Source organism: Salvelinus sp. IW2-2015, linkage group LG4q.1:29 (genome assembly GCF_002910315.2).
Source record: "Salvelinus sp. IW2-2015 linkage group LG4q.1:29, ASM291031v2, whole genome shotgun sequence".
NCBI lineage: Eukaryota > Metazoa > Chordata > Actinopteri > Salmoniformes > Salmonidae > Salvelinus > Salvelinus sp. IW2-2015.
This window is the reverse complement of record NC_036842.1, coordinates 48,949,714-48,974,431: the sequence shown is the minus strand read 5'-3', so window position 1 is coordinate 48,974,431 and position 24,718 is coordinate 48,949,714. Positions and strand designations below refer to the sequence as shown.

Below are 24,718 nucleotides of genomic sequence, written 5' to 3'. Positions count from 1 at the left end.
ACAATACATTTATGTTTTGTTCGAAAATGTGCATATTCATAGCTACAAATCGTGGTTTTACATTGGCGCCATGTTCAGAAATGGCTCCAAAATATACAGAGAAATTTTAGAGAGCCACGTAATCTAACAGAAAAACTCATCATAAACTTTGATGAAAAATACATGTTGTACATATAATTAAAGATACACTGGTTCTTAATGCAACCGCTGTGTTAGATTTTTTTAAATAACTTTAGTAAAAGCACAGCATGCAATAATCTGAGACAGCGCTCAGCCATTCTCCGCCATGTTTGAGTCAACAGAGTCAACAAAAATACGAAATAACATCATAAATATTCCCTTACCTTTGATGAACTTTCATCAGAATGCAGTGCCAGGAATCCTAGTTCCACAATAAATCGTTGTTTTGTTTTAGAATGTCCATTTCTTCTGTCGAATTAGCAACTTTGGCTAGCATGTGTAGCTCACGTGTCCATGAAGATTTGACGCAATGAACGAAAACTTCTAAATGTGATAATAAAAGTCGAATAAACTGGTCAAACTCAGTTGAGAATCAATCTTCAGGATGTTTTTCTCATATATATCCAATAACGTCCCAGACGGAGCATTTCTTCGTGTCTATCTAACGATTTGCAGACAAAGATATGACATACCCAAGTGCGTGGCCAAATACTGCCAATATGGCTGACCTGTCACTCCAAAGGCTCTCATTCGGTCCCACATAAGGCTAGACACTTCATTCCACGTTCTACTGCCTGTTGACATCTAGTGGAAGGCGTATGAAGTGCATACATATCCATAAATATTAGGCAATTGAATAGGCGATGCCTTTCACAGCGACCCATTTCAGAATTTTCACTTCCTGTTTGGAAGTTTGCCTGCCAAATAAGTTCTGTTTTATTCACAGATATAATTCAAACAGTTTTAGACACTTCAGAGTGTTTTCTATCCAATAGTAATAATAATATGCATATCATATGATCTAGGACAGAGTACGAGGCCGTTTAATTTTCGCACCATTTTATCCAAAAGTGAAAATGGCGCCCCCTATTTCCAAGATGAAGTCACTTATTCCTCAGTTAGCGCTAGGACAAATGTAGCCTACATTTTTCCGGTTTGGATGATTGTGTTAGGCTGTAGCTACTTCTGTGAATGGCTGAACATTGCATCCAAGAATAAATTGCTCACATTCTGGACATAACTTTGTAAGGACTGTGTTTGTGCAAAATGTTTCTGAAAAAACAGTGTGGCCAGCTCAAATGCTGATTGTTGCGTCATTCGAAACTGGATGTTCTAAAAAAGCGTTCTAATCACACCGTTTTGATCYTACGCTACAGGGACCACTGTAGAATGATCACACCCGTGTGTTGGTATGTGTGAAAAGGCTATGGCAGCACCCAAGGGGCTAGAATTTTCTAAGTATACCCTTAGACTTGGCGGTGACGTAGCATCCCCAAGAGTGACAGAACACTGAGCCAATCGCTGCGCAACGCTCCGTATTTTCTCCCGGCTTGCCCCACCACCACAGAAAACACTGAGCTAGGCTAAAACACCTGCATTTTGGAGCTCCCTTACTCAAGAAAACAAAAAAGAGACCACATTTGTATGCGGCTTTATTAACTCAATGATATATATATATATTTTTTTACATTGTTTGCAAACTGATATGTGACGTCTTAAATGCTGATATGTGACATGTCTTCCTGCCAAAATAACATGCAAAACAGGCAAGCCCAACATTTTTTTATTTTTTTAGCTTAAAATCTGGGGCTCAAAATCCCTAAATGACGGGCCGCCACTGCTTGGCTCCAATTTCTAACTAGGTGAGGTAGGCTACTCTAATGTTCTACTTACTACCACAGAGACCTACTTAGTTTACTATACTAAAGGCAGATTTCAATCAGCCAAACATTACGTGAAATGAACCACGGTTTGAATGTGATTTCCTCTTAGGAAATCCTCCGTGAAGTATCAATGGCCATTAGAAATATCTGTGTAAACATCTACCTCAATGAGAACAAGATTTCACTTAGAACAATACTATGTGAAGCTGTGACTCTGTCTATTTACTCTCTACCGACATGAGCTGAAACTTAAAGTAAGCTACAGGGTGAACACAGCAGATTTAGGGCTCTATTTTAGGCTGGTGCTAAGGAGACGCAAGTATCAAACCCACGTTAGTTTGCAATTTTGTCATGTATAAACTGGTCCTGCAATTTAGCGTGCCTGTCTAACATCAGCTCACTTGCGCTAAGGTAGGGGAAGAGGCAATTTGTGAGATGTGTACTTAAAAACAAGCGCAAAAGTGACAATTTCATGCAGCGGTAATGAAACGTTTTTAGAACCCGCAAAAAGCCGGTCTTAACCATAGCACAGTTGATAATGGCATAGATTTTGAGAGCGGAAGCGCTGCCTATCCAGTCATGACGGACAAAGCCCATGGAAGGAAAGATGTGCCTGTTGTATTGGTGAATCGCATATTTAGAAACTTTTTTTAAATTATTATTTCATAGCAATTTTATCTGCTATTTCTGGAGAAGTGGAAATATGATCTGTAAGATGGTTCCATGGTGTTTATAAAACATTACATTTGCGTGCAGTATATCGGTAAGTGGACATTCCCCCTTTTCTGTTTTACAGTAGTGTATATTGGATCTTTATCCAGGTCCTGTGAAACGTTTGGATGGTCTGTAAAACCCTCCATAGTCTAAGTTACCTTGTCTGTATGATACGCCCACATGGAGCAATCATGGTGCCTGCAACTGTATTTAGACATAGCCTATTTAAAACAAGTTGCTGTTCCGTTTTTATAAGAATTTCATTAGAATTATACAGTGTCTTTTCAGGCCTTATCAATAGCCTAGTGAGTTTTATCTTTCTTATTGACTACGTTCGGCATGTCCATGTCCAGACTGCAATTTACAGTAGGCCTAGTCCCTATCTCAGTGCGAATGCTATAGTAGAGGTCTTCACGGGTCTACCCAAACCTGAATACCTGAGATCCGACCCGGGACCTGAGCGAGACCGGGTCCAAAATTCAAGCTTTTCCCTCTGGTCCGAGTCGGGTCCTGATTGATTGTCATCGGGTCTTGGGTCCATGTAACTACAGCTGATCTATCCGAGTGGACCCAAATGGACCTGACCACGGCTCTGCATATAGACTCAATGGTTACTAAAATGAGAAAAGGTCTGTTCATGATAAGGCATTGCTCTGCTTTCTTTAATATCTCAGTCAACCAGACAGGTCCTACAGTTGTGTCTCACCGGACTACTGTCCAGTTGTGTTATCAGGTGAAGGCCAGCATCCCGGAGTCGTCTCTTCACTGTTGATGTTGAAACTGTGTTTTTGCGGGTACTATTTAATGAAGCTGCCAGTTGAGGACTTGTGAGGCATCGGGTCTGATTGTTCTCGGGTCCGTTTGAGTCCAACTTATTGGACCGGAGAAGACCTTTATGCTATAGCCTATGTTTAAGGATGTATTTCCATAATGAAGCAATGCAACTTGAGCAATGTGGATTGCAAACCTGTTCAACATATTTAGCGAATATGGGGCAGGCTATTTAACGAACTAGGCTATAACGGACTAACATTCAAATTGGAGTTGATGAAAACGCAATACATAAAAGACCGTAAACACACAACTTGAAACAACGACATATTTATCCATGGAGCGCGTTCTGATTGGCCAGTGAGCGGCCAAGCCTTGACACACACACCCACAACTTGTTTATTCATWAAAAAAAACGTTTTTTCTTGCCACCGGTGGTAGCCAGGTGAGAAGAGGAATAGTTGGCTCAGCACAGAGGTGCATAGTCTACACTGGAAGCTATTTCTGGAGTAGACACGTAGAAAGAAAAATCTTTATCATCAGGAAGGGAAAATTGTGTTTTCTTAGGATTTAAAAAAGGCAGGATCTACTCCTAACAGGTCGTCCATGATCATGCATGGTGGTTGTATAGCCAACAGTGTGTTTCACAAGAAAGCCATTGAAATGATTACTGATCCATCTGCCATCACATTTTGCTCTTTTTTCCGTTGCATTTTTTTCACATTCTTTCTTTAGTTGTAATGGAGTTGTACAACAAAAATCACCTTCCTAAAAGTAGGAAAAATAATGATGCACTCACTAGCTACGGCTTATCCTTGGAATCCTCTCAGTGGAAAAAAACTGCTACATATGAAAATAGGTCAAAGTCCTCATGCCATGACTATTTGATTTGTGTTACAACATCATGTGGGCAGCAAGGCCGTGCACTGACAGCTGTTCTTCTGCCTGTGCCATTTCTCAGCTAAGGACATGATGGCAAATGAGAAATGTTGGCTTTAAGAACTCAAACCCCTCTGGCGTTGTCAGTAAGTAAGGAGGAACACAGTCAAACAACATATGGGCTTATATCAACATGAACTCCAAGCAGCTTACCAACCTTACAGCTTACCAACCTACCAAGCCCACCAGAAATTACCAGCCCCTAATTCACACACCATACTGTCTATGGATCACATACTCAGGGTTGAATATCAGACAGACAGTGGAAATACGCTCAACTGTATTGAGGGCTAATTGATATTGATAGGGCAAGCGTTGCTTCCCAGTGTGTAGCTGCCAGCCCTAAATAAGCTGCAACCTCTATTCTTTTACCAGACGATCCTGTCGCTCTGAAGGCTTTTCACCAATCTCATCTGTCTGCTCATTACACCTTGGCTATCATTCCCTTAAGTAACCCACCATGCCATGCCACAAAGATCCACAGCACTCTCAGGTCACCTCATAATAAATTCCAACTACACTGACAGCCTGGGAGAACAGCCAAGGACTACTGCCTGCATCCATTCACATTGAAAATATCATCACTAAGCGTTGCAGGGGTCATTTGCACACTTGAGATCTCCAACAAAAGACAACCAAGACAATTGGTCCTGAATAACATTGTGAAGTGTAAAACACCTCTAGGAAGTGTCCTGAAAAGGACATAGAATATGAAAATAAAGAAAGAGAATGTGTCTCCTCTTTGCAGACAGGCTGTTTACTGTTTCACTGATATTCTTCACTGTGCTTTGTCCCCAGATATCATGGCGTCCGACATACAGAAGCTCAAAGTTTCGGAATGTGTACGGCAAGGCAGGCAACCGAGAGCAGTGCTTTGATGGCATCCCCATCACCAGAAACGTCCATGACAACCACTTCTGTGCTGTCAATGCCAAGTTCCTGGCCATTGTCACTGAGACTGCAGGTGGAGGGTCCTTTCTCGTCATCCCTGTCAACAAGGTAGGCTGCACACCATAATGACATTGAAGGCTCTATTTTAACAAACCTAATGAAATGGTAAATCTAAGCGCTGTAGCTCAGTAGCTCTATAGGTTCGGGGGGTGTCAGAAATATTTGTGCTATTTTCACAACCAGAATGATAGGCGCAGTAGCTGGCGGTGGTGCGAAAGGGCTGGGTTTTGATGAATAAACAAGTTGAAGGTGTGTCGAGGCTTGACCCCTCACTTGCCAATCAGAACGTGCTCCATGGTTGACACTGATTACCAAAGCTAAAGCCCCAGTCGGTATTAGATAGAACATCGCGGCCCTGCCCGCCTGTAGGGAAAATAACCTGTGGTTACCTAGGTTACTCCATTGGCCCACAGCAAAAACTTCATATTTTTCAAACACAGTTTTCTTGTTGTCAAGAAACTTATTTTAATCAATTACAAAACTACATTTAAGAAAAGTACAATTTATATAAAGATTACTTTTCATCCTTGCCTGCTCCCTAGCGTTCTCACTACTTAGAAAAACGTAATATTGTAGGGCTTTCCCTCATGCCCCTTTTCATGATGGTGCTAGCAGCAACTTGAGTGAGTGCTAGCTAGCTACCTACTGGAACATTAAGCTAGCCAAGACCAACAACACAAACAAACGGACTATACAGCTACAAGTACTGAGTGGAGTTACAAACAGATTATACAAAAAAAGTTAAATGTCTTATCTGTGATTAAATGTTTTCCACAAACTTAGCTATGTGTAGCCTACTTGGACACTGGTTCCCCACATTTCCCACTCTACCACACCGAATAGCCTGAAGCCACAGGGCTTTTCTCGTAGCCCCTACGTGGGAGAATTGCGAACCATAGGTTGGGATTTTTGACCTGGTTAAATGTACATTGAGCAACACAGCAGCTTTTTGGCATGTTTTGTTATTTCTGTATGGGGGAAAAAATCACAAAAAATCACTTGTGGGTGTGGTCACGGGGTACAATACCATTCAAAAGTTTAGGGTCACTTAGAAATGTTCTTGTTTTCCATGAAAACATACATGAAATGAGTTGCAAAATGGATAGGAAATATAGTCAAGACGTTGGCAAGGTTAGAAATAATGATTTTTAATTGAAATAATAATTGTTTCCTTCAAACTTTGCTTTCGTCAAAGAATCCTCCATTTGCAACAATTACAGCCTTGCAGACCTTTGGCATTCTAGTTGTCATTTTGTTGAGGTAATCTGAAGAGATTTCACCCCGTGCTTCCTGAAGCACCTCCACAAGTTGGATTGGTTTGATGGGCACTTCATTCGTACCATACGGTCAAGCTGCTCCCACAACTAGCTCAATAGGGTTGAAATCCGGTGACTGTGCTGGCCACTCCATTATAGACAGAATACCAGCTGACTGCTTGTTCCCTAAATAGTTATTGTATAGTTTGGAGCTGTACTTTGGGTCATTGTCCTGTTGTAGGAGGAAATTGTCTCCAATTAAGCACCGTCTAGAGGGTATGGCATGGCGTTACAAAATGATAGCCTTCTTCAAGATCCCTTTTACCCTGTACAAATCTCCCACTTTACCACCACCAAAGTACCCCCAGACCATCACATTGGCTCCACCAATTTTTTCTGCGTCTCACGAATGTTCTTCTTTATGATCCGAACACCTCAAACTTAGATCCCTCTGTACATACAGTGGGGAGAACAAGTATTTGATACACTGACAATTTTGCAGGTTTTCCTACTTACAAAGCATGTAGAGGTCTGTAATTTTTATCATAGGTACACTTCAACTGTGAGAGACGGAATCTAAAACAAAAATCCAGATAAAATATCACATTGTATGATTTTTCAAGTAATTAATTTTGCATATTTATATGCATACCATAAGTTTTGATACATCAGAAAGCAGAACTGAATATTTGGTACGAAACCTTAGTTTCAATTACAGAAGATCATACGTTTCCTGTAGTTCTTGACCAGTTTGCAACACTGCGCAGGGATTTGGCCCACTCCTCCATACACGCTTCTCCAGATCCTTCAGGTTTCGGGGCTGTCGCTGGGAAATACGGACTTTCGGCTCCTCCCAAAGATTTCTATTGGGTTCAGGTCTGAGACTGCTAGGCACTCCAGGACCTTGAGATGTTCTTACGGAGCCACTCCTTAGTTGCCCTGGCTGTGTGTTTCGGGTCTTGTCATGCTGGAAGCCAGCCACGACCCATCTTCAATGCTCCTTACTGAGGAAGAAGATTGTTGGTCAAGATCTCGCGATACATGGCCCATCCATCCTCCCTCAATACGGTGCAGTCGCCTGTCCCCTTTGCAGAAAGCATCCCAAAGAATGATGTTTTCCACCTCCATGCTTCACGGTTGGGTGGTGTTCTTGGGTTGTACTCATCCTTCTATTCCTCAAACACGGCGAGTGGAGTTTAGAGCAAAAAGCTCTATTTTTGTCTCATCAGACCACATGACCTTCTCCCATTCTCTCTTGGTCATCAGATGGTCATTGGCAAACTTCAGACGGCCTGGACATGCGCTGGCTGTGAGCATAGGGGACCTTGCGTGCGCTGCAGGATTTTATCCATGACGGCGTAGTGTGTTACTAATGGTTTTCTTGAGACTGTCGTACCGAATCTCTTCAGGTCATTGACCAGTCCTGCCGTGTAGTTCTGGGCTGATCCCTCACATTCCTCATGATCATTGATGCCCCACGAGGTGAGATCTTGCATGGCCCAGACCGAGGGTGATTGACCGTTCATCTTACTTCTTCATTTCTATAATTGTGCCACAGTTGTTGCCTTCTCACCAAGCTGCTTGGCTATTGTCCTGTAGCCCATCCCAGCCTTGTACAGGTCTACAATTTATTCCTGATGTCCTTACACAGCTCTCTGGTCTTGGCCATTGGGTAGAGGTTGGAGTCTGTTTTGATTGAGTGTGTGGACAGGTGTCTTTTATAAGGTACGAGTTCAAACGTGCAGTTAATACAGGTATGAGTGGAACAGGAGGGCTTAAAGAAAAAACTAACAGGTCTGTGAGACGGAATTCTTACTGGTTGGTAGGTGATCAAATACTTATGTCAGCTAATAAATGCAAATTAATTACTTAAAATCCTACAATGTGATTTTCTGGATTTTTGTTTTAGATCCGTCTCTCACAGTTAAGTGTACCTATGATAAAATGACAGACCTCTACATGCTTTGTAAGTAGGAAACCTGCAAAATTGTCAGTGTATCAAATACTTGTTCTCCCCACTGTAACACTTTTTTCCAATCTTCTCTGTCGTCTCTGTGTTTTTTTTGCCCCATCTTAAATTTTTATTTTTATTGGCCAGTCTGGAAATATGGCTTTTTCTTTGCAAACTGTCCTAGAAGGCCGGCATCCAGAGTCGCTCTTTCACTGTTGACGTTGAGACTAGTGTTTGGCGGTGTACTATTTAATGAAGCTGCCAGTTGAGGACTTGTGAGTGGTCTGTTTCTCAAACTAGACCTCATATGTACTTGTCCTCTGGCTCAGTTGTGCCTCAGGGGCCTCCCACTCCTCTTTCTTTTCTGGTTAGGGCCAGTTTGCGCTGTTCTGTGGAAGGGACGTTGTACAAGATCTTCAGTTTTCTTGGCAATTTCTTTGCATGGTATGCGTTTCATCTTCAAATTCAGAATAGACTGATCGACAAGCTTCAAAGAAGAAATTGTCGTTTTGTTTCTGGCCATTTTTGAGCCTGGCAATCGACCGTCACAAATGCTGATGCTCCAGATATCAACTAGCTCTAAGAGAGGCCAGTTTTATTGCTTCTTTTAATCAAGGACAACAGTTTTCAGCTGTTCTAACTTAATGCAAAAAGGTTTTGTAATGATCAATTAGCCTTTTAAAATGATAAACTTGGATGAGCTAATACAACGTGCCATTGGAAAACAGGAGTGATGGTTGCTGATAATGGGCCTCTGTACTCCAATGTAGATATTCCCGGGGAAAAAATTGGCCTTTCCAGCTACAATGTCATTTTACAACGTCTACACAGGCATTCAATTTTCTATTTTAGTTGAAAAGGAAATTACAGAATGTCACGATCGTGTGGAGAGAGACGGACCAAAACGCAGCTGTTGGAAAATACCATCTTCTTTTATTTTTTTCTACGAAGATGAACATGAAACGAAACACTATTACAAACTATACAAAAACAACAAACGAACCGTAAGCTATATACGTAGTGCACACACACACACACACACAACCCACACACACAACACACACACAACCACACACACACACACAACACACACACACACACACACACACACACACACAGCACACACCACACACACACACACACACACACACACGCACACACACCACACGCACACACACACACACACACACACCACACGCCGCTGACAAACGTCAACATACGACACATGCCCCACCAACTGCTACAATGGGCCGTATGGTTGCCTTAAATATGGCTCCCAATCAGAGACAACAATAACCAGCTGTCTCTAATTGAGACCCAATTCAGGCAACCATAGACTTTCCTAGATACCTACACTCAACCATAGACACAGCTAGACTACTATACTAAACATAAACCCAACTACTCTAATACACCCCCTAAACCTTACAACCACCCTAGACACTACAAAAAATACATACATTCCCCATGTCACACCCTGACCTAACTAAAATAATTAAGAAAACAAAGAATACTAAGGCCAGGGCGTGACACAGAAATTGTGCCTAAGGTATTTTATACAACAATTCACATTATAATTTCTTAAATATTGTTTTTTTAACTATTTTTACATTTTCTTAATTATATGTATTCATCATTGTCATGTCTAAATGTCCATATATGCATTGATGATACTCAGAAACATGTATTTACCATTTATTTTAAGAATTATCTTAATAACAAGCATATAAGGTTCACATATGGGAAAAATTATCAATAAAAATTGTAATTTAATACACCTTTTCCTCGAAAATATGTACTGTGATGGGTAATGACTCAGCATTGTGGTAATGACAGAGTGTGGTGTAAATAACATTTCATATAAAACAACTGATGAAAAGTACGATTAAACATTTTAATGTCACAGTTGAAGATATAGAACACACCATTCAAAACCTAAAAAACCAAAGATACATGCCTCAATAACTTAAGCATATTTTAGAACAATTTTGGGATTCAATGCATTATTCTGATATACATGTACAGGGTTGGAAACACTGGCTGACATTAGGGCTCCCGAGTGGRGCAGCGGTCTATGGCACTGCATCTCAGTGCAAGAGACGACACTACAGTTCCTGGTTTGAATCCAGGCTGAATCACATCTGGCTGTGATTGGGAGTCCCATTGAGCGGTGCACAATTGGCCAAGCGTCGTCTGGGTTTGACTGGCGTGGGCTGTCATTGTAAATAACAATAGTACGCAAGTATAAACACCATGGGACCACGCAGTCGTCATACCGCTCAGGAAGGAGACATGTTCGGTCTCCTAGAGATGAACGTACTTTGGTGCGAAAAGTGCAAATCGATCCCAGAACAACAGTAAAGGACCTTGTGAAGATGCTGGAGGAAACAGGCACAAAAGTATCTATATCCACAGTAAAACGAGTCCTATAACGACATAACCTGAAAGGCCGCTCAGCAAGGAAGAAGCCACTGCTCCAAAACCACCATAACATGGGGACAATGATCGTACTTTTTGGAGAAATGTCCTCTGGTCTGATGAAACAAAAATAGAACTGTTTGGCCATAATGACCATCGATCTGTTTGGAGAAAAAAGGGGGACGCTTGCAAGCCGAAGAACACCATCCCAACCGTGAAGCACGGGGGTGGCAGCATCATGTTGTGGGGGTGTTTTGCTGCAGGAGGGACTGGTGCACTTCACAAAATACCCGAAACGTTTGACCCAAGTTAAACAATTTAAAAGGCAATGCTACCAAATAGTAATTGAGTGTATGCAAACTTCTGACCCACTGGGAATGTGATGAAAGAAATAAAAGCTGAAATAAATCATTCTCTCTCTACTATTATTCTGACATTTCACATTCTTATAATAAAGTGATGATCCTAACTGACCTAAGACAGGGAATTTTTACTAGGATTAAATGTCAGGAATTGTGAAAAACTGAGTTTAAATGTATATTTGTGGAAATGTGAAATTAATGTAGGAGAATATAACACATTAGATCTCGTAAAAGGTAATACAATGAAAAATTGTGAAAGAGAAAGGCCATAATGGATGATTCCAGCCCAGGCGCAATGTAGATTTTGGACACTAGTGTATGTAAACATTGTATATGCAGTGTATGTGCACATTTTTAGACTGATCCAATGAACCACTGCATATCTGTTCAAAATGTTGTATCATGACTGCCCAAATGTGCCTAATTGGTTTATTAATACATTTTCAAGTTCATAATTGTACACTGTCCTCAAACAATAGCATGGTATTATTTCACTGTAATAGCTACTGTAAAGTGGACAGTACAGTTAGATGAACAAGAATTTAAGCTTTCCGCCCATATCAGATATGTCTATATCCTGGGAAATGTTATTGTTACTTACAACCTCATGCGAATCACATTAGCCTACGTTAACTCAACCGTCCTGCGGGTGGGGACACCGATCCCGTAGAGGTTAACGAGAGAGCAAATTTCCTTGCATCATATTGTCACTGGATGAGGCTCAGGGACAATCCCAAGCACATTCTCTTGTTGGTACAATACAATGTCCTCTCTCATTGGCCAAAARAATCGGTTGGCTCCCACGCAACTCATCGTATTCACTAGAGCGCAGCTCTCTGCATCAACATCTTGTGTAATACCAGTGTAAGGGTCTTCATCATCTGTCACAACACACCACTTTCCAATCAGTCCCTCATGTATGTCTGCAATGGGCTGTGTTGCGCTAGGAGATGGCTGTGTTGCACTAGGAGATGGCTGTGGTGCGCTAGGAGATGGCTTTGGTGCGCTAGGAGATGGCTGTGGTGCGCTAGGAGGTGGCTGTGTTGCGCTAGGAGATGGCTGTGTTGCGCTAGGAGATGGCTGTGTTGCGCTAGGAGATGGCTGTGTTGCGCTAGGAGATGGCTGTGGTGCTGTGCAGGTGGAAGTGGAAGGTTGTGCTTTGTTGAATTATCACGGTTTGTGCATGGGCCGAAACAATCACATAGATGTGGAGTCATTTGAAGGGCAGTTAGGTCATCATTCTGTAGGTGTAAGACTTCAGGTGTCTGTGGTGGTGTGTTCCTTGACAGGTATGACTCCATAACCACAATTTTCTGGATAGTTGATCTTCTGTTTCTTTGGTTAATTTTCTTTAGCCTCCTTTTTTTTCTCTCACTGGGAAAGTTGTGAGATGGATTTCAGTTCACCACTTTACTTTCTCTTGAGTAATCTTTATTTTTGTTTCTTATGATACTGCTGGTATCTTAAAGGATCTTGTTTGATTCTGTTTATATACACTACATGACCAAAAGTATGTGGACACCTCCTCGTCGAACATCTCATTCCAAAATCATGGGCATTAATATGGAGTTGGTCCCCCCTTTGCTGTTTTAAAAGCCTCCACTCTTCTGGGAAGGCTTTCCACTAGATGTTGAAACATTGCTGTGGGGACTTGCCTCCATTCAGCCACGAGCATTAGTGAGGTCGGGCGCTGATGTTGGGCGACTAGGCCTGGCTCGCAGTCGGCGTTGCAATTCATCCCAAAGGTGTTTGTTTGATGGGGTTGACYTCAAGGCTCTGTCAAGTTCTTCCACACCAATCTCGACAAACCATTTCTGTATGGACATCACTTTGTGCACGGGGGCATTGTCATACTGGAACAGGAAAGGGCCTTCCCCAAACTGTTGCCACAAAGTTGGATGCACAGAATCATCTAGAATATCATTGTATGCTGTAGCGTTGAGGTTTCCCTTCACCGGAACTAAGGGGCCTAGCCCGAACCATGAAAAACAGCTCCAGACCATTATTCCTCCTCCATTAATCTTTACAGTTGGCACTATGCGTTCGGGCAGGTAGCGTTCTCATGGCATCTGCCAAACCCAGATTCGTATGTCGGACTGCAAGATGGTGAAGCGTAATTCATCACTCCAGAGAACACGTTTCCATTTCTTCAGAGTCCAATGGCAGGCTAGCTTCACTACTCCAGCAGATACTTGGCATTGCCCATGGTGATCTTATGCTTGTGTGTGGCTGCTCGGCCATAGAAACCCATTTCATGATGCTCACGACGAACAGTTATTGTGCTGATGTTGCTTCCAGAGGCAGTTTGGAACTCGGTAGTGAATGTTGCAACTGAAGACAGACTATTTTTACCAGCTTCAGCACTCGGTGGTCCCGTTCTGTGCGCTTGTGTGGCCTACCACTTTGCGGTTGAGCAGTTGTTGCTCCTAGACGTTTCCACTGCATAATAACAGCACTTACAGTTGACCGGGGCAGCTCTAGCAGGGCATACATTTGACGAACTGACTTGCTGGAATGACGGTGCCAGTTGAAAGTCACTAAGCTCTTCAGTACGGGCCATTCTACTGCCAATGTTTGTCTATGGAGATTGCATGGCTGTGTGCTCGATTTTATACACCTTTCAGCAACGGGTGTTACTGAAATCGCCGAATCCACAAATTTGAAGGGTGTCCACATACTTTTGCATATATAGTGTATGTCCTTGTCCTGTCCTTGGTTGATTTAGGGGGCATCTTATAGAAAAATAAAACACTTATAATTAAAGTCAGTAACCAAAGTAAGTCACATAAATATACATCAAAATCACTCAATCATCCTAACATAATACAAAATGTAATGGTCTTATTTAGCAAATAAGTGTTCAATTTCAACTTAACCAACTTGTAATTTGTGTGTTTTTTCTGGTCTTAAGGTAAGTGAAAATGTATGAACTAATAAATGTTGTCATTACCACCACATTCTGTCCTTACCATCACAGTTAATTTTGTGGTGGTACTGACGTGTGATGGGAAAGACATTTCTACAGTATTTGGTCATAAATAGATGGGATTCTAGCATGCTAACTCCAGTTGAACTGCTAGCATAGAGTGTATCCTAAATACACATAATTATAACATAATTTWAAAAATCTAACATAATTTGATGAAATTATAGCCTATTTGGTAATGACATTAAAAATATTATCTTCTCAAGTCATATTTACCTTTATTTTTCTATAATTTTTAGGAAGGCTCTAAAAATTGTCAAAGACTCRAACCACCCTAGTCATAGACTGWTCTCTCTGCTACCGCACGGCAAGCGGTACTGGAGCACCAAGTCTAGGTCCAAGATGCTTCTACCCCAAGCCATAAGACTCCTGAACAGCTAATCAAATGGCAACCCGGACTATTTGTAAAGCATCTTGACTTTTGTAAGTGAGGTCAAAAGTCTGGGTGTGAGACAGGACAAAAACAGTGCAAAACAGTGAAATCCAGACATGAAATTCTTTCGAAAATAAAATTTTAAAAAACAAATTGAAAGCTGAAAAAAAAGTTTAAGGGTATTTTAGTCTCTACTTAACGGATGTGCGGGTAAAACATCCAAGTAAACATTTCATCTCAAAAACCTAACCCTGAGACACAAAAAGTATCATATTTGCAAAATCATCCAGCTAGATTATTACCATTCACATGTCTAGTTGATAATTATGAACTAAAACGTTTACTTTACACTAATGTTTTAGAACATTCTTAATTGTTACTATTTTCTACATTGTAGAATAATAGTGAAGACATCAAAACTATGAAATAACACATATGGAATCATGTAGTAACCAAAAAAGTTTTAAACAAATCAAAATATAGTTGATATTTGAGATTCTTCAAATATCCACTCTTAGCCTTGATGACAGCTTTGCGCACCCTTGGCATTCTCTCAACCAGCTTCACCTGGAATGCTTTTCCAATAGTCTTGAAGGAGTTCTCACATATGCTGAGCACTTGTTGGCTGCTTTTCCTTCACTCTGCGGTCCGACTCATCCCAAACCATTTGGTTGAGGTTGGGGGATTGTGGAGGCCAGGTCATCTGATGCAGCACTCCATCACTCTCCTTATTGGTCAAATATCCCTTACACAACCTGGTGGTGCGTTGGGTCATGGCCTGTTGAAAGGTGGATATTAAACGAATTGAAATTTGGATAACAACATTGAAATATGGATAATAAGCTGATTGAAAATTGGATAATAAGAGATTGAAATTTTGCTATAAATTACTGAGTGAATTAGAGCTGTCAGAGGACTAGCTCAAGTTATGTTGTATCTGTAACGTTATCTAGGGTTCTGTCCACCACCACCCATTTGATCTACAGGTAGATGATAACATGTCTCAGAAATCTCATTCGAGTAACATGTCTCAGATGATAACATGTCTCGATTAGTAATGAGGATAACACGATAACATGTCTCATTAGAGGATAACATGATTAAACATCTCATTAGTAGCGAGGATAACATGTCTCTGAGGGTAACATGACTTTAGATTACATAAGGATAGCATGACTCATAGGTGGAGTTTGATGGTATAATGTCATCATGTATGTGGCGATGAATGTATGAATGTCCTTTCATCTCATGTATGTGGAGATGAAAGGAGAAAGTACTATTCCTGAATAGTCTGTTAAATAGAACACTAGAGTGAATATTCAAACCCCTGTATAAATAGAACACTGGTGTAGGGGAGGAATTTGTGATGTAACACAAAAATGTATAATGGGTTACTAGAGATAAAGTAACAAAATATTGAGTATAATGGGTTTCTAGAGATCTGATGAAGTAACAATAGAAAACATTATAATAATATACACCTGGTCCATTTATTGATCATTTGATAAAGATAAGGTAAAAGCATTGTACGGGACTTGACTTACCCCTAACCAATAAAGCTATAAACGCTGATGAGATTTCCTCCACCCTGGTAATACATTTTGAAGTAAACCCCATACCCTGTTAAATAGAACCAATGATTTTCTGTTAATTAAACTTAAGGCTACAATGTATTGTACTCCCGATAGTTGATATCCCAAATGATGACGTTCTATTCGTGAGTAGGCAAAATGGAAAATGCATCTGTTTCCCTGTATAAGCTGTCTCAGGTGCCAGACTTATTATGGACCGAGCGCCCCATCTACAGGGGACTGACAGACYGTGCCAACCCAGTTAATACATATTGATCCCTCCAAAACATTACATATTAATCTTAAAATAATAGACTTTTAATAAATATTGAAGCAGAAATTGAATATCCAACAGAGATAGGTAATAAAAATATAGAAATTTTTTGAAAGTATACTAAAATGAAAACAATGCCTTCTAATATGGAGAAAGTTATCATGTTTGTCTTGTAATAAACCTTGCAATAGGGGGAAAGCAGAACGTCGTTTACCCTACAATTTTTACCACACACACACCAGCACCCACACACAACCCACCTGTTAATAAATATTTGTTAGTCYTTAATACTCTTTGATTTATTGTGTGGGGTCTTTTTACTTTTGTTTTAGTGGGGTTTTCACGGGTTAGAAAGGATACAACTTAAAGGGTACAAAAATGAAATTTTCTGAACTATCTGTTGTCAGAGTTTTGGTTGCCCACATGTAAATTATTTTGATAAGAAATGTACTGAAAAACCCAATGTAAACCTAATACACACAATGTTTGTGTCATGTTCTGACCTTTATTTTCCCTTGTTTTGTCTTTATTTAGTATGGTCAGGGTGTGAGTCGGGGTGGGCAGTCTATGTTATTTGTTTTTATGTTTAGGTTTGTTCATTTAGCCTGATATGGTTCTCAATCAGAGGCAGGTGTTTTGCATTGTCTCTGATTGGGAGCCATATTTAGGTTGCCTGTTTTCACTGTTGGTTTGTGGGTGTTTGTCTTCCGTGTCAGTGTTTGTCGCCACACGGTACTGTTTCGGTTCGTTCACATTTGTTATTTTGTTATTTGTGTAGTGTTCAGTTTCTATTATTAAAACATGGACACTTACCACTCTGCGTATTGGTCCTCCGATCCTTCTCGCCTCTCCTCGTCAGATGAGGAGGAAGAGATAGACAGCCGTTACAGTTTGAAATATCTTTAACGTCTGAGGTACAAGAAACAAACCCTCACTTAATAGGGCTGACTGACCTGAGGCCTGATCACCCTCACTAGAAAGACTAGAGACATTGGGGGAGATTTAAATGGGCTATGTAAACACTAATAATGACATTATAATTAATCAATAGTCCTATGTGTGTTCGAACCACGAGAAGGACATTATTTTAAGATTTACTTTCAGTGTACCTGTGTAAGAATTTCCATGACAGCAAGTTAGAACATGTTAATGAAGCATTCTTCACATCTGCAGCCATTAAATGATCAACAACCTTGCTAAAGCCTAGGATGAAAAGACCTTCAGCTACCCAAATGTCTTGGCTAGCTAATGGACTAGATCACTTTTTAAAGCTCACTTGATTGTTCTTAGCTACCTGTCCTGCAAATTTACCTCGGCTCAGCTTCCTGTGGCTTCACAATTTCCTAATTTCTGACAAGAACAATATTCCCTTGGATAGTTATTTCATAGGCCAAAACCCCCGAAAATTATTTTATATAAGATAAGATTGAGACCGATGAAAAGGACCTGCGAAATATGACTGCTTCCTCCATCTCATCTATTGCTCACAGTGTGCACGTGGTCCTTTTTGACTCCAAATTAACGTGCTCAGTTATTTCTACCACTGACACATAAATTCTTTGCCATTGAATGTTTTAATAGTTGGCTTTGCTATGTCTGTTGTCACTGGTGTGTGGTGTGCATAAACTTTTTCAATTCTCATGTTAGTGATGCCAGTTTGTTAGGACTGAAAACAAGGCTTCAAAAAAATTGTCACTAGCCTACATATAATTTTTTTTTTTATGAGATGTGTAAGTGGTAAAAAGCGATATTTATTAGAGGAAATAATGTGCTCAGAAACCAATATGTTAAGCATGAAGGAGCGGGGAAGGGGGGTTTTTGATTGGAGAAACAATGATTAATTGTTGGCCATGATGAGGATAGCCTACAGCTTTAAAATCCTGCTCTTAATAGCCAATTAGTAGAAGTGATAGTGAATAAGGGTTCCTCAACTTAAGCCACAGGCTCCTCTGCTACTGTCTAGGTCATATGGCTTGTATAGGCCCACTTATTATAGGATTAACCCATATCAGTCACTTCTACATCTTCCACTTGTAAACAGCCAAGCTATAGGGTGTGACTGCTACAGAGTTAGCTTGAATCCTATTTTTCAGTCATGTGACCCTCCTGTCTCACAATGTTCTCTTTCTATCCTAACTGTTGTATCAGACACTTTTAGACAAAGACTGACAATGTCACTGATACAATGGGTTCTATTAAGCAATGATAGCACTGTGGCCTGTGAGGCATGTTTGAATTACAAATTAGGCTACTTTCCTTTGTACTTCCAACTGGATTTCCTTCTAACCCCATTTTGGAAATCATCTACTTAACTTGTGTGGTTTCTGTCAAAATAGCCCTATTGCTCACTTTCCATATTTACATCAAAAGGCATCTACTCAAAATCAAAAGGCATCTATTTTGTTATAATTGACCCAGCTTTTGACCCTAAGATCCAGTACCTCAGAGATGCTGAGGGAAGCAGGATGATGTGAAAGGCTTTCATGCAGTGCAACGTATGGCACAGTACAGTGGCACCACTCAGTGGGCATTAGGGGTAACCACTGGTTGTCAATATTGGTGTCAACCCTGTTGATGCATTTCATGTTATGTGTTGGTGGTAGACAGTTATGTGTAATTTTTCTTTGTAGACAATATTCGGTTGAATACAAATACCCTGAGGTATCTTACTCGTTGAGTTCAACAAGGCTTTGAGTATGGGATTGAATTTTGATCAGCATGTTTAGATTATATAAAGGGATGATAAGCTTTTATGCTATTTACAGAATCTGTTTTGTGTTGTCTCTGTTTCTCTCCTCCATGTGCTCCTCCAGGCTGGGCGAATCGACCCTCACCAACCCAAAGTGTGCGGCCACCAGGGAGGCGTGCTGGACATCAAATGGAACCCCTTCATCGACAACATCATAGCCTCCTGCTCAGAGGACTGCTCTGTGAGTAACAACAATCATTGGTGTGTGTGTGTGCGCATGTGTGTGTATGTCTGTCTGTGTGTATTTGGGAGCACGCAAGCATGTCTCTGTGTGCGTGTGTGCACACATGTCTGTGTGTGTGCTTCCCGGTGTGTGCATGCGGGTATCCCTGTGCATAGGGAAAAGTCTTTATACCCCTTGACTTATTCCACATTTTGTTTTATTTAAAATTTATGAAATAKWTTTTTTGTACACATAATACCCCATAATGACAAAGTGAAAACTTGGCAAATTTATTGAAAATTATATACAGAAATATTGTCTTTAACATAACTATTCACAACCCTGAGTCAATACATGTTAGAATCAGCTTTGGCAGTGATTACAGCTGTGGGTAAGAACTTTCCACACCTGGATTGTACAATATTTTCACTTTTTTGTTGTTGTTGTAATTCTTCAAGCAATTTTGTGTACATGTTTTTCTGTACAGGCTTCCTTCTTTTCACTCTGTCATTTAGGTCAGTATTGTGGAGTAACTACAATGTTGTTGATCCATCCTCAGTTTTCTCCTATCACAGGCATTCAATTCTGTAAATGTTTTGAAGTCACCATCGGTCTCATGTTGAAATCCCTGAGCGGTTTCCTTCCTCTCCGCCAACTGAGTTTGGAAGGACGCCTGTATCTTTGTAATGATTGGGTATTTTGATACACCATCCAAAGTGTAATTAACAACTTCACCATGCTCAAATGGGTATGTAATGTCTTTTTTTCTTGAAAGGCATTGGCAAACTCCCTTGTGGTTGAATCTGTGTTTGAAATTCACTGCTCGACAGAGGGACCTTACAGATAATTGTATGTGTAGGGTACAGATATGAGGTAGTCATTCAAAAATCATGTGAAACACTATTATTGCACACAGTCCATGCAACTTATGTGACTTGTTAAGCACATTTTTACTCCTTAACTCATTAGGCTTGCCATAACGAAGAGGTTGAATACTTATTTACTCCAGACATTTAAGCTTTTTATTTTTAATTACTATAACTAGTAAAAATGTCTAAAAACATAATTCCACTTTGACGTTATGGTATATGTAGGCAAGTGACACAAAATCTGAATTTAAACCATTTTAAATTCAGGCTGTAATACAATAAAATGTGGAATAAGTCAAGGGGTGGAAATACTTTCTGATAGCACTGTACTATATATATTATATACAGTACAGTTAAATTAGGTCTTTAGAAAGAGGAGAGGTCTTATTTAACTGTTGTTTAAAGCTAAACTTCCTTTTTGACTGAGTAACCTCTGGTGGCAGAGCATTCCACGATGACATGCCGATGTCTATGACCGTTATCTATATGTGGCCTATAGGTGCGGATATGGGAGATTCCAGAGGGAGGGTTGAGGCGGAACATGTCCGAGGCGGTGCTGGAGTTGTATGGACACAGCCGACGAGTGGGTCTCATAGAGTGGCACCCCACCTGCAGTGGCATCCTCTTCAGCGCTGGCTACGACTTTAAGGTATCAGTAAATCATTGCTGTAGTGTTCTTTACCATCCTTTCCTCTCTTTATTGAATTCTCTCACTCCCCTCACTCGCTTTACCCATCTTTCTCTCTCACTTTGTTCACTCTTTAATCTCTCTCTAAACACTACATGACCAAAAATATGTGGACACCTGCTTGTCAAACATATCATTCCAAAATCATGGACATTAATATGGAGTTCGTCCCCCCTTTGCTGCTATAACAGCCTCTGCTCTTCTGGGAAGGCCTTCCACTAGATGTCGGAACATTGCTGTGGTGGCTTGCTTTCATTCATCCACAAGAGCATTAGTGATGTCGGGCACTGTTGGGCGATTAGGCCTGGCTCGCAGTCGGCGTTCCAAAAGGTGTTCGATGGGATTAAGGTCAAAGGTGTTTGATGGGATTAAGGTCACGGCTCTGTGCAGGCTAGTCAAGTTCTTCCAAACCGATCTCGACAAACCATTTCTTTATGGACCTCGCTTTGTGCACGGGGGCATTGCCATGCTGAAACAGGAAAGGGCCTGCCCCAAACTGTTGCAACAAAGTTGAAAGCACAGAATGTCATTGTATGCTATAGCGTTAAGATTTCCCTTCACTGGAGCAAAGGGGCCTAGCTCGAACTATGAAAAACAGCCCCAGAAAATTATTCCTCCTCCACCAAAATTTACAGTTAGCACTATGCATTAGCGTTCTCCTGGCATCCGCCAAGCGTGATTCATCACTCCAGAGTCCAATGGCGGCGTGCTTTACTCCACCAGCCGACGCCTGGCATTGCGCATGGTGATCTTAGACTTGTGCATGGCTGCTCGGCGATGGAAACCCATTTCATGAAGCTCACGACAAACAGTTCTTGTGCTGACGTTGCTTCCAGAAGCAGTTTGGAACTCGGTAGTGAATGTTGCAACCGAGGACAGAAGATTTTTATGCGCTTCAGCACCTGGTGGTCTGTGAGCTTATGTGGCCTACCACTTTGCAGTTGAGACGTTGTTGTTCCTAGACGTTTCCACAATAACAGCTCTTACAGTTGACGGGGGCAGCTCTAGCAGGGCAGAAATTTGACAAACTGACTTGTTGTAAAGGTGGCATCGTAAAGTCGCTGAGCTCTTCAGTAAGGCCATTTTACTGCCAATGCTTGTCTATGTTGATTATAATGGCTGTGTGCTCAATTTTCTRCACCTGTCAGGAACGGTTGTGGCTGAAATAGATCAATTCACTCATTTGAAGGGGTGTCCACATACTTTTGTATATATAGTGTATATATATATATTCCTATAAATTCACTCCCCCTTCTATCACCTCATCTCCTCAGACTTTTGTCTCTCTTACATTAACTTTCACTCTTTATGTCCCTCCATTTGTCAGATCCTGATCTGGAACCTGGAGGTGGGAGGCCCGGTGAAGTTGATCGACTGTCACTCAGACGTGGTGCTCTGCATGTCCTTCAACACCGACGGCAGCCTGCTGGCCACCAGCTGCAAGGACAAACACCTGCGTGTGATCGAGCCTCGCTCGGGCAAGGTCCTGCAGGTGGGTCACTCACCCATGTAGACAGAGAGACACCAGCTATATTACAGTTTTTTTACAATCGCGAGGACCCATTTCTCAATWCTTAGGAAACTTTTTTCAAAACTCTTCACACAGATCTCCTAACCAAATTTCAGCTTGGCGCAGCAGTTCATTTCACATCATAAAATGCAATAAAACTACTAAAACACGTCATACACGTCTCAAATCAACTCATTCTTCCATAACACTAGTAAAGGTTGTCACCAAACAAGCACACTTTGTCACTCATAAAGCAATGACCTAAAAAACACTAACAACAGGTAGCAGTTTTCTTTTGTAAAATGTCTTTACAACACAAGAATGACCTCCCTACTGTTTAGAATTCACTGCAGTATATGTTACAGGAATGAATCAGACATGATGCAATATGCTTCAATATGTTTTATGTCATTTTTTGGCATTGAGTGATTCCAAAATACAAGAATTTCTATATACACCGATACAGATATAGTAGCAAGTCTAGTCAACCCTGTCTTCTGCATTTGGCCACAGGTTCCCATCCACATCACATCTTATGTCATCTTGGGAAATATACATAGGAAATAATCTTTTGGCATTAATGGTCCATCCCTGGCAATCTTCTGCAGATATGTCCAAGCATCCAGCATTCATTGTGTCCAGGAGGGACATTTGATCATGTGGATGGTGGTCCATGAGGAAAATAATTCCTCTATGGGGTTGAGGAATGGAGAGTAAGGTGGGAGGAAGAGTGACACCATCCTGGGATGGGCTGCAAACCACTGACTGCACGGGAGTGGTGAAATGCCACATTGTCCCATACAATTACAAACATTGGCCGATTTCGCCTCACTGCAACACTTTCTTCACCTGGCACAACCCTTCCATAGAGGTCATCCAGGAATTAAATAAGATGCTCGGTGTTGTATGGCCCAATTAGCGATTTGTGTAACAGCAATCCATCAGAGTATATTGCTGTACACATTGTGATGTTGGCACCCCTCTGGCCCGGGACATCCACTGTGGCTCTTTTCCCAATCACATTCCTTCCTCGCCACTGTGTTTTGGCCAAGTTGAAACCAGCCTCATCCACAAAGATGAATATGTGGGTTGTTGGCCTGGCTTCAATCTCCATGACTCTCTAAAATAATTCCACAAGGCAACATAAGAGTTAGGCTATACCATATTGGTTCCTGAGTTGCTTGACTCGTTCAGAGTTCCTCTCAAAGGAGACAGTGTACAACTGCTTCATCCTGACTTGATGTTGTTTCAGGACTCTAGAAATAGTTGTTATGCTTACATTGTGAATATTTCCAAATGTAATGTTGTCTGCCAACACTCTGTKCAGAATCTGAGTTTTATGCCATTGTTTCTGATGACCATATCAACGATTGTAGTTTCCTGTACAGCAGTGAAAATCCTACCTCTCCCGCCAGTGGGAGGTAACCATTGGGTCCTAAGCAGGAATACAAAAACAATTACGCACAAGTGGGTTTGGAGGCTTTGCTCAATTTACTTCTGTAATGTGCAGTTCAGTCAGATGTCCTTGCAGAATGCACATCTTACCTGTTGTTTTGCTGGAAATGTCTCAGAATAGATGCCACTGTTGAGCGTTGCAGATTTGGCTGCACTCTCAGACCAGCCTCTCTCATTGATAGGACATGATTTATTACATGATCAATTATAGTGGCCCTAATCTCATCTGAGACTACAGCTCTTGATCTTACTCTCAGTCTTCTTCCACCACGCATACGTACTCCTCTCAACTTAAGTTGAACAGTTTTGAAAAGAGGATGCAAACGTGCAAATTGGCCTGTAGGTACATATAGTTTTGGTGGTGGTTGTGTCTGAGGGAGAAAATAATTCATGAAATTTGATAGATGTAGTCATTGAATGCATTTTGTGCCAAAGCAATGGAAAATGATCCACAGTTTAGCCCACATAGACTGCTGTTGTGCTCACTGTGTGAAGAGTTTTGAAAAAGTGACCTACAGTAAGTATTGAGAAATGGGTCCTAGCGATTACAGTTTTTTTACAAAGGCCATGTTTCACTTTAAAACAATTAAAAACATGAATCAATAGTGGTATATGTATCAATTGGATATGTCAATTATTTTTTCGGTACGCCATTGTAAATTGAAGATCTAATAGCTTATATACTGCTGGGCTACACACGCACTACAAAAACATGAAATAGAATATTGACCAGGCTTTACATGAATGCTGAGCCACATTGATTATCTGTTTACACCACTGCGAGCAGCGAGACCCACATTTCCAGCTAAATTACATAACATTAGCTACATATTACATGACACACTAATGGTCAAAAGTTTTAGAATATCTACTC

At 41.0% G+C, this 24,718-nt stretch overlaps 1 protein-coding gene across 1 annotated transcript in view; it reads left to right on the top strand.

The window, feature by feature from the left end:
• The window catches only part of coro2bb (coronin, actin binding protein, 2Bb), a 49,809-nt gene that overhangs the window by 17,090 nt on the left and 8,001 nt on the right, over nucleotides 1-24,718 (top strand). Inside the window, 4 exon segments of the mRNA XM_023984895.2 lie at nucleotides 5,067-5,267; nucleotides 19,224-19,340; nucleotides 20,691-20,840; nucleotides 22,207-22,371. Of these exon segments, the coding sequence (XP_023840663.1) occupies nucleotides 5,067-5,267; nucleotides 19,224-19,340; nucleotides 20,691-20,840; nucleotides 22,207-22,371 (633 nt within the window).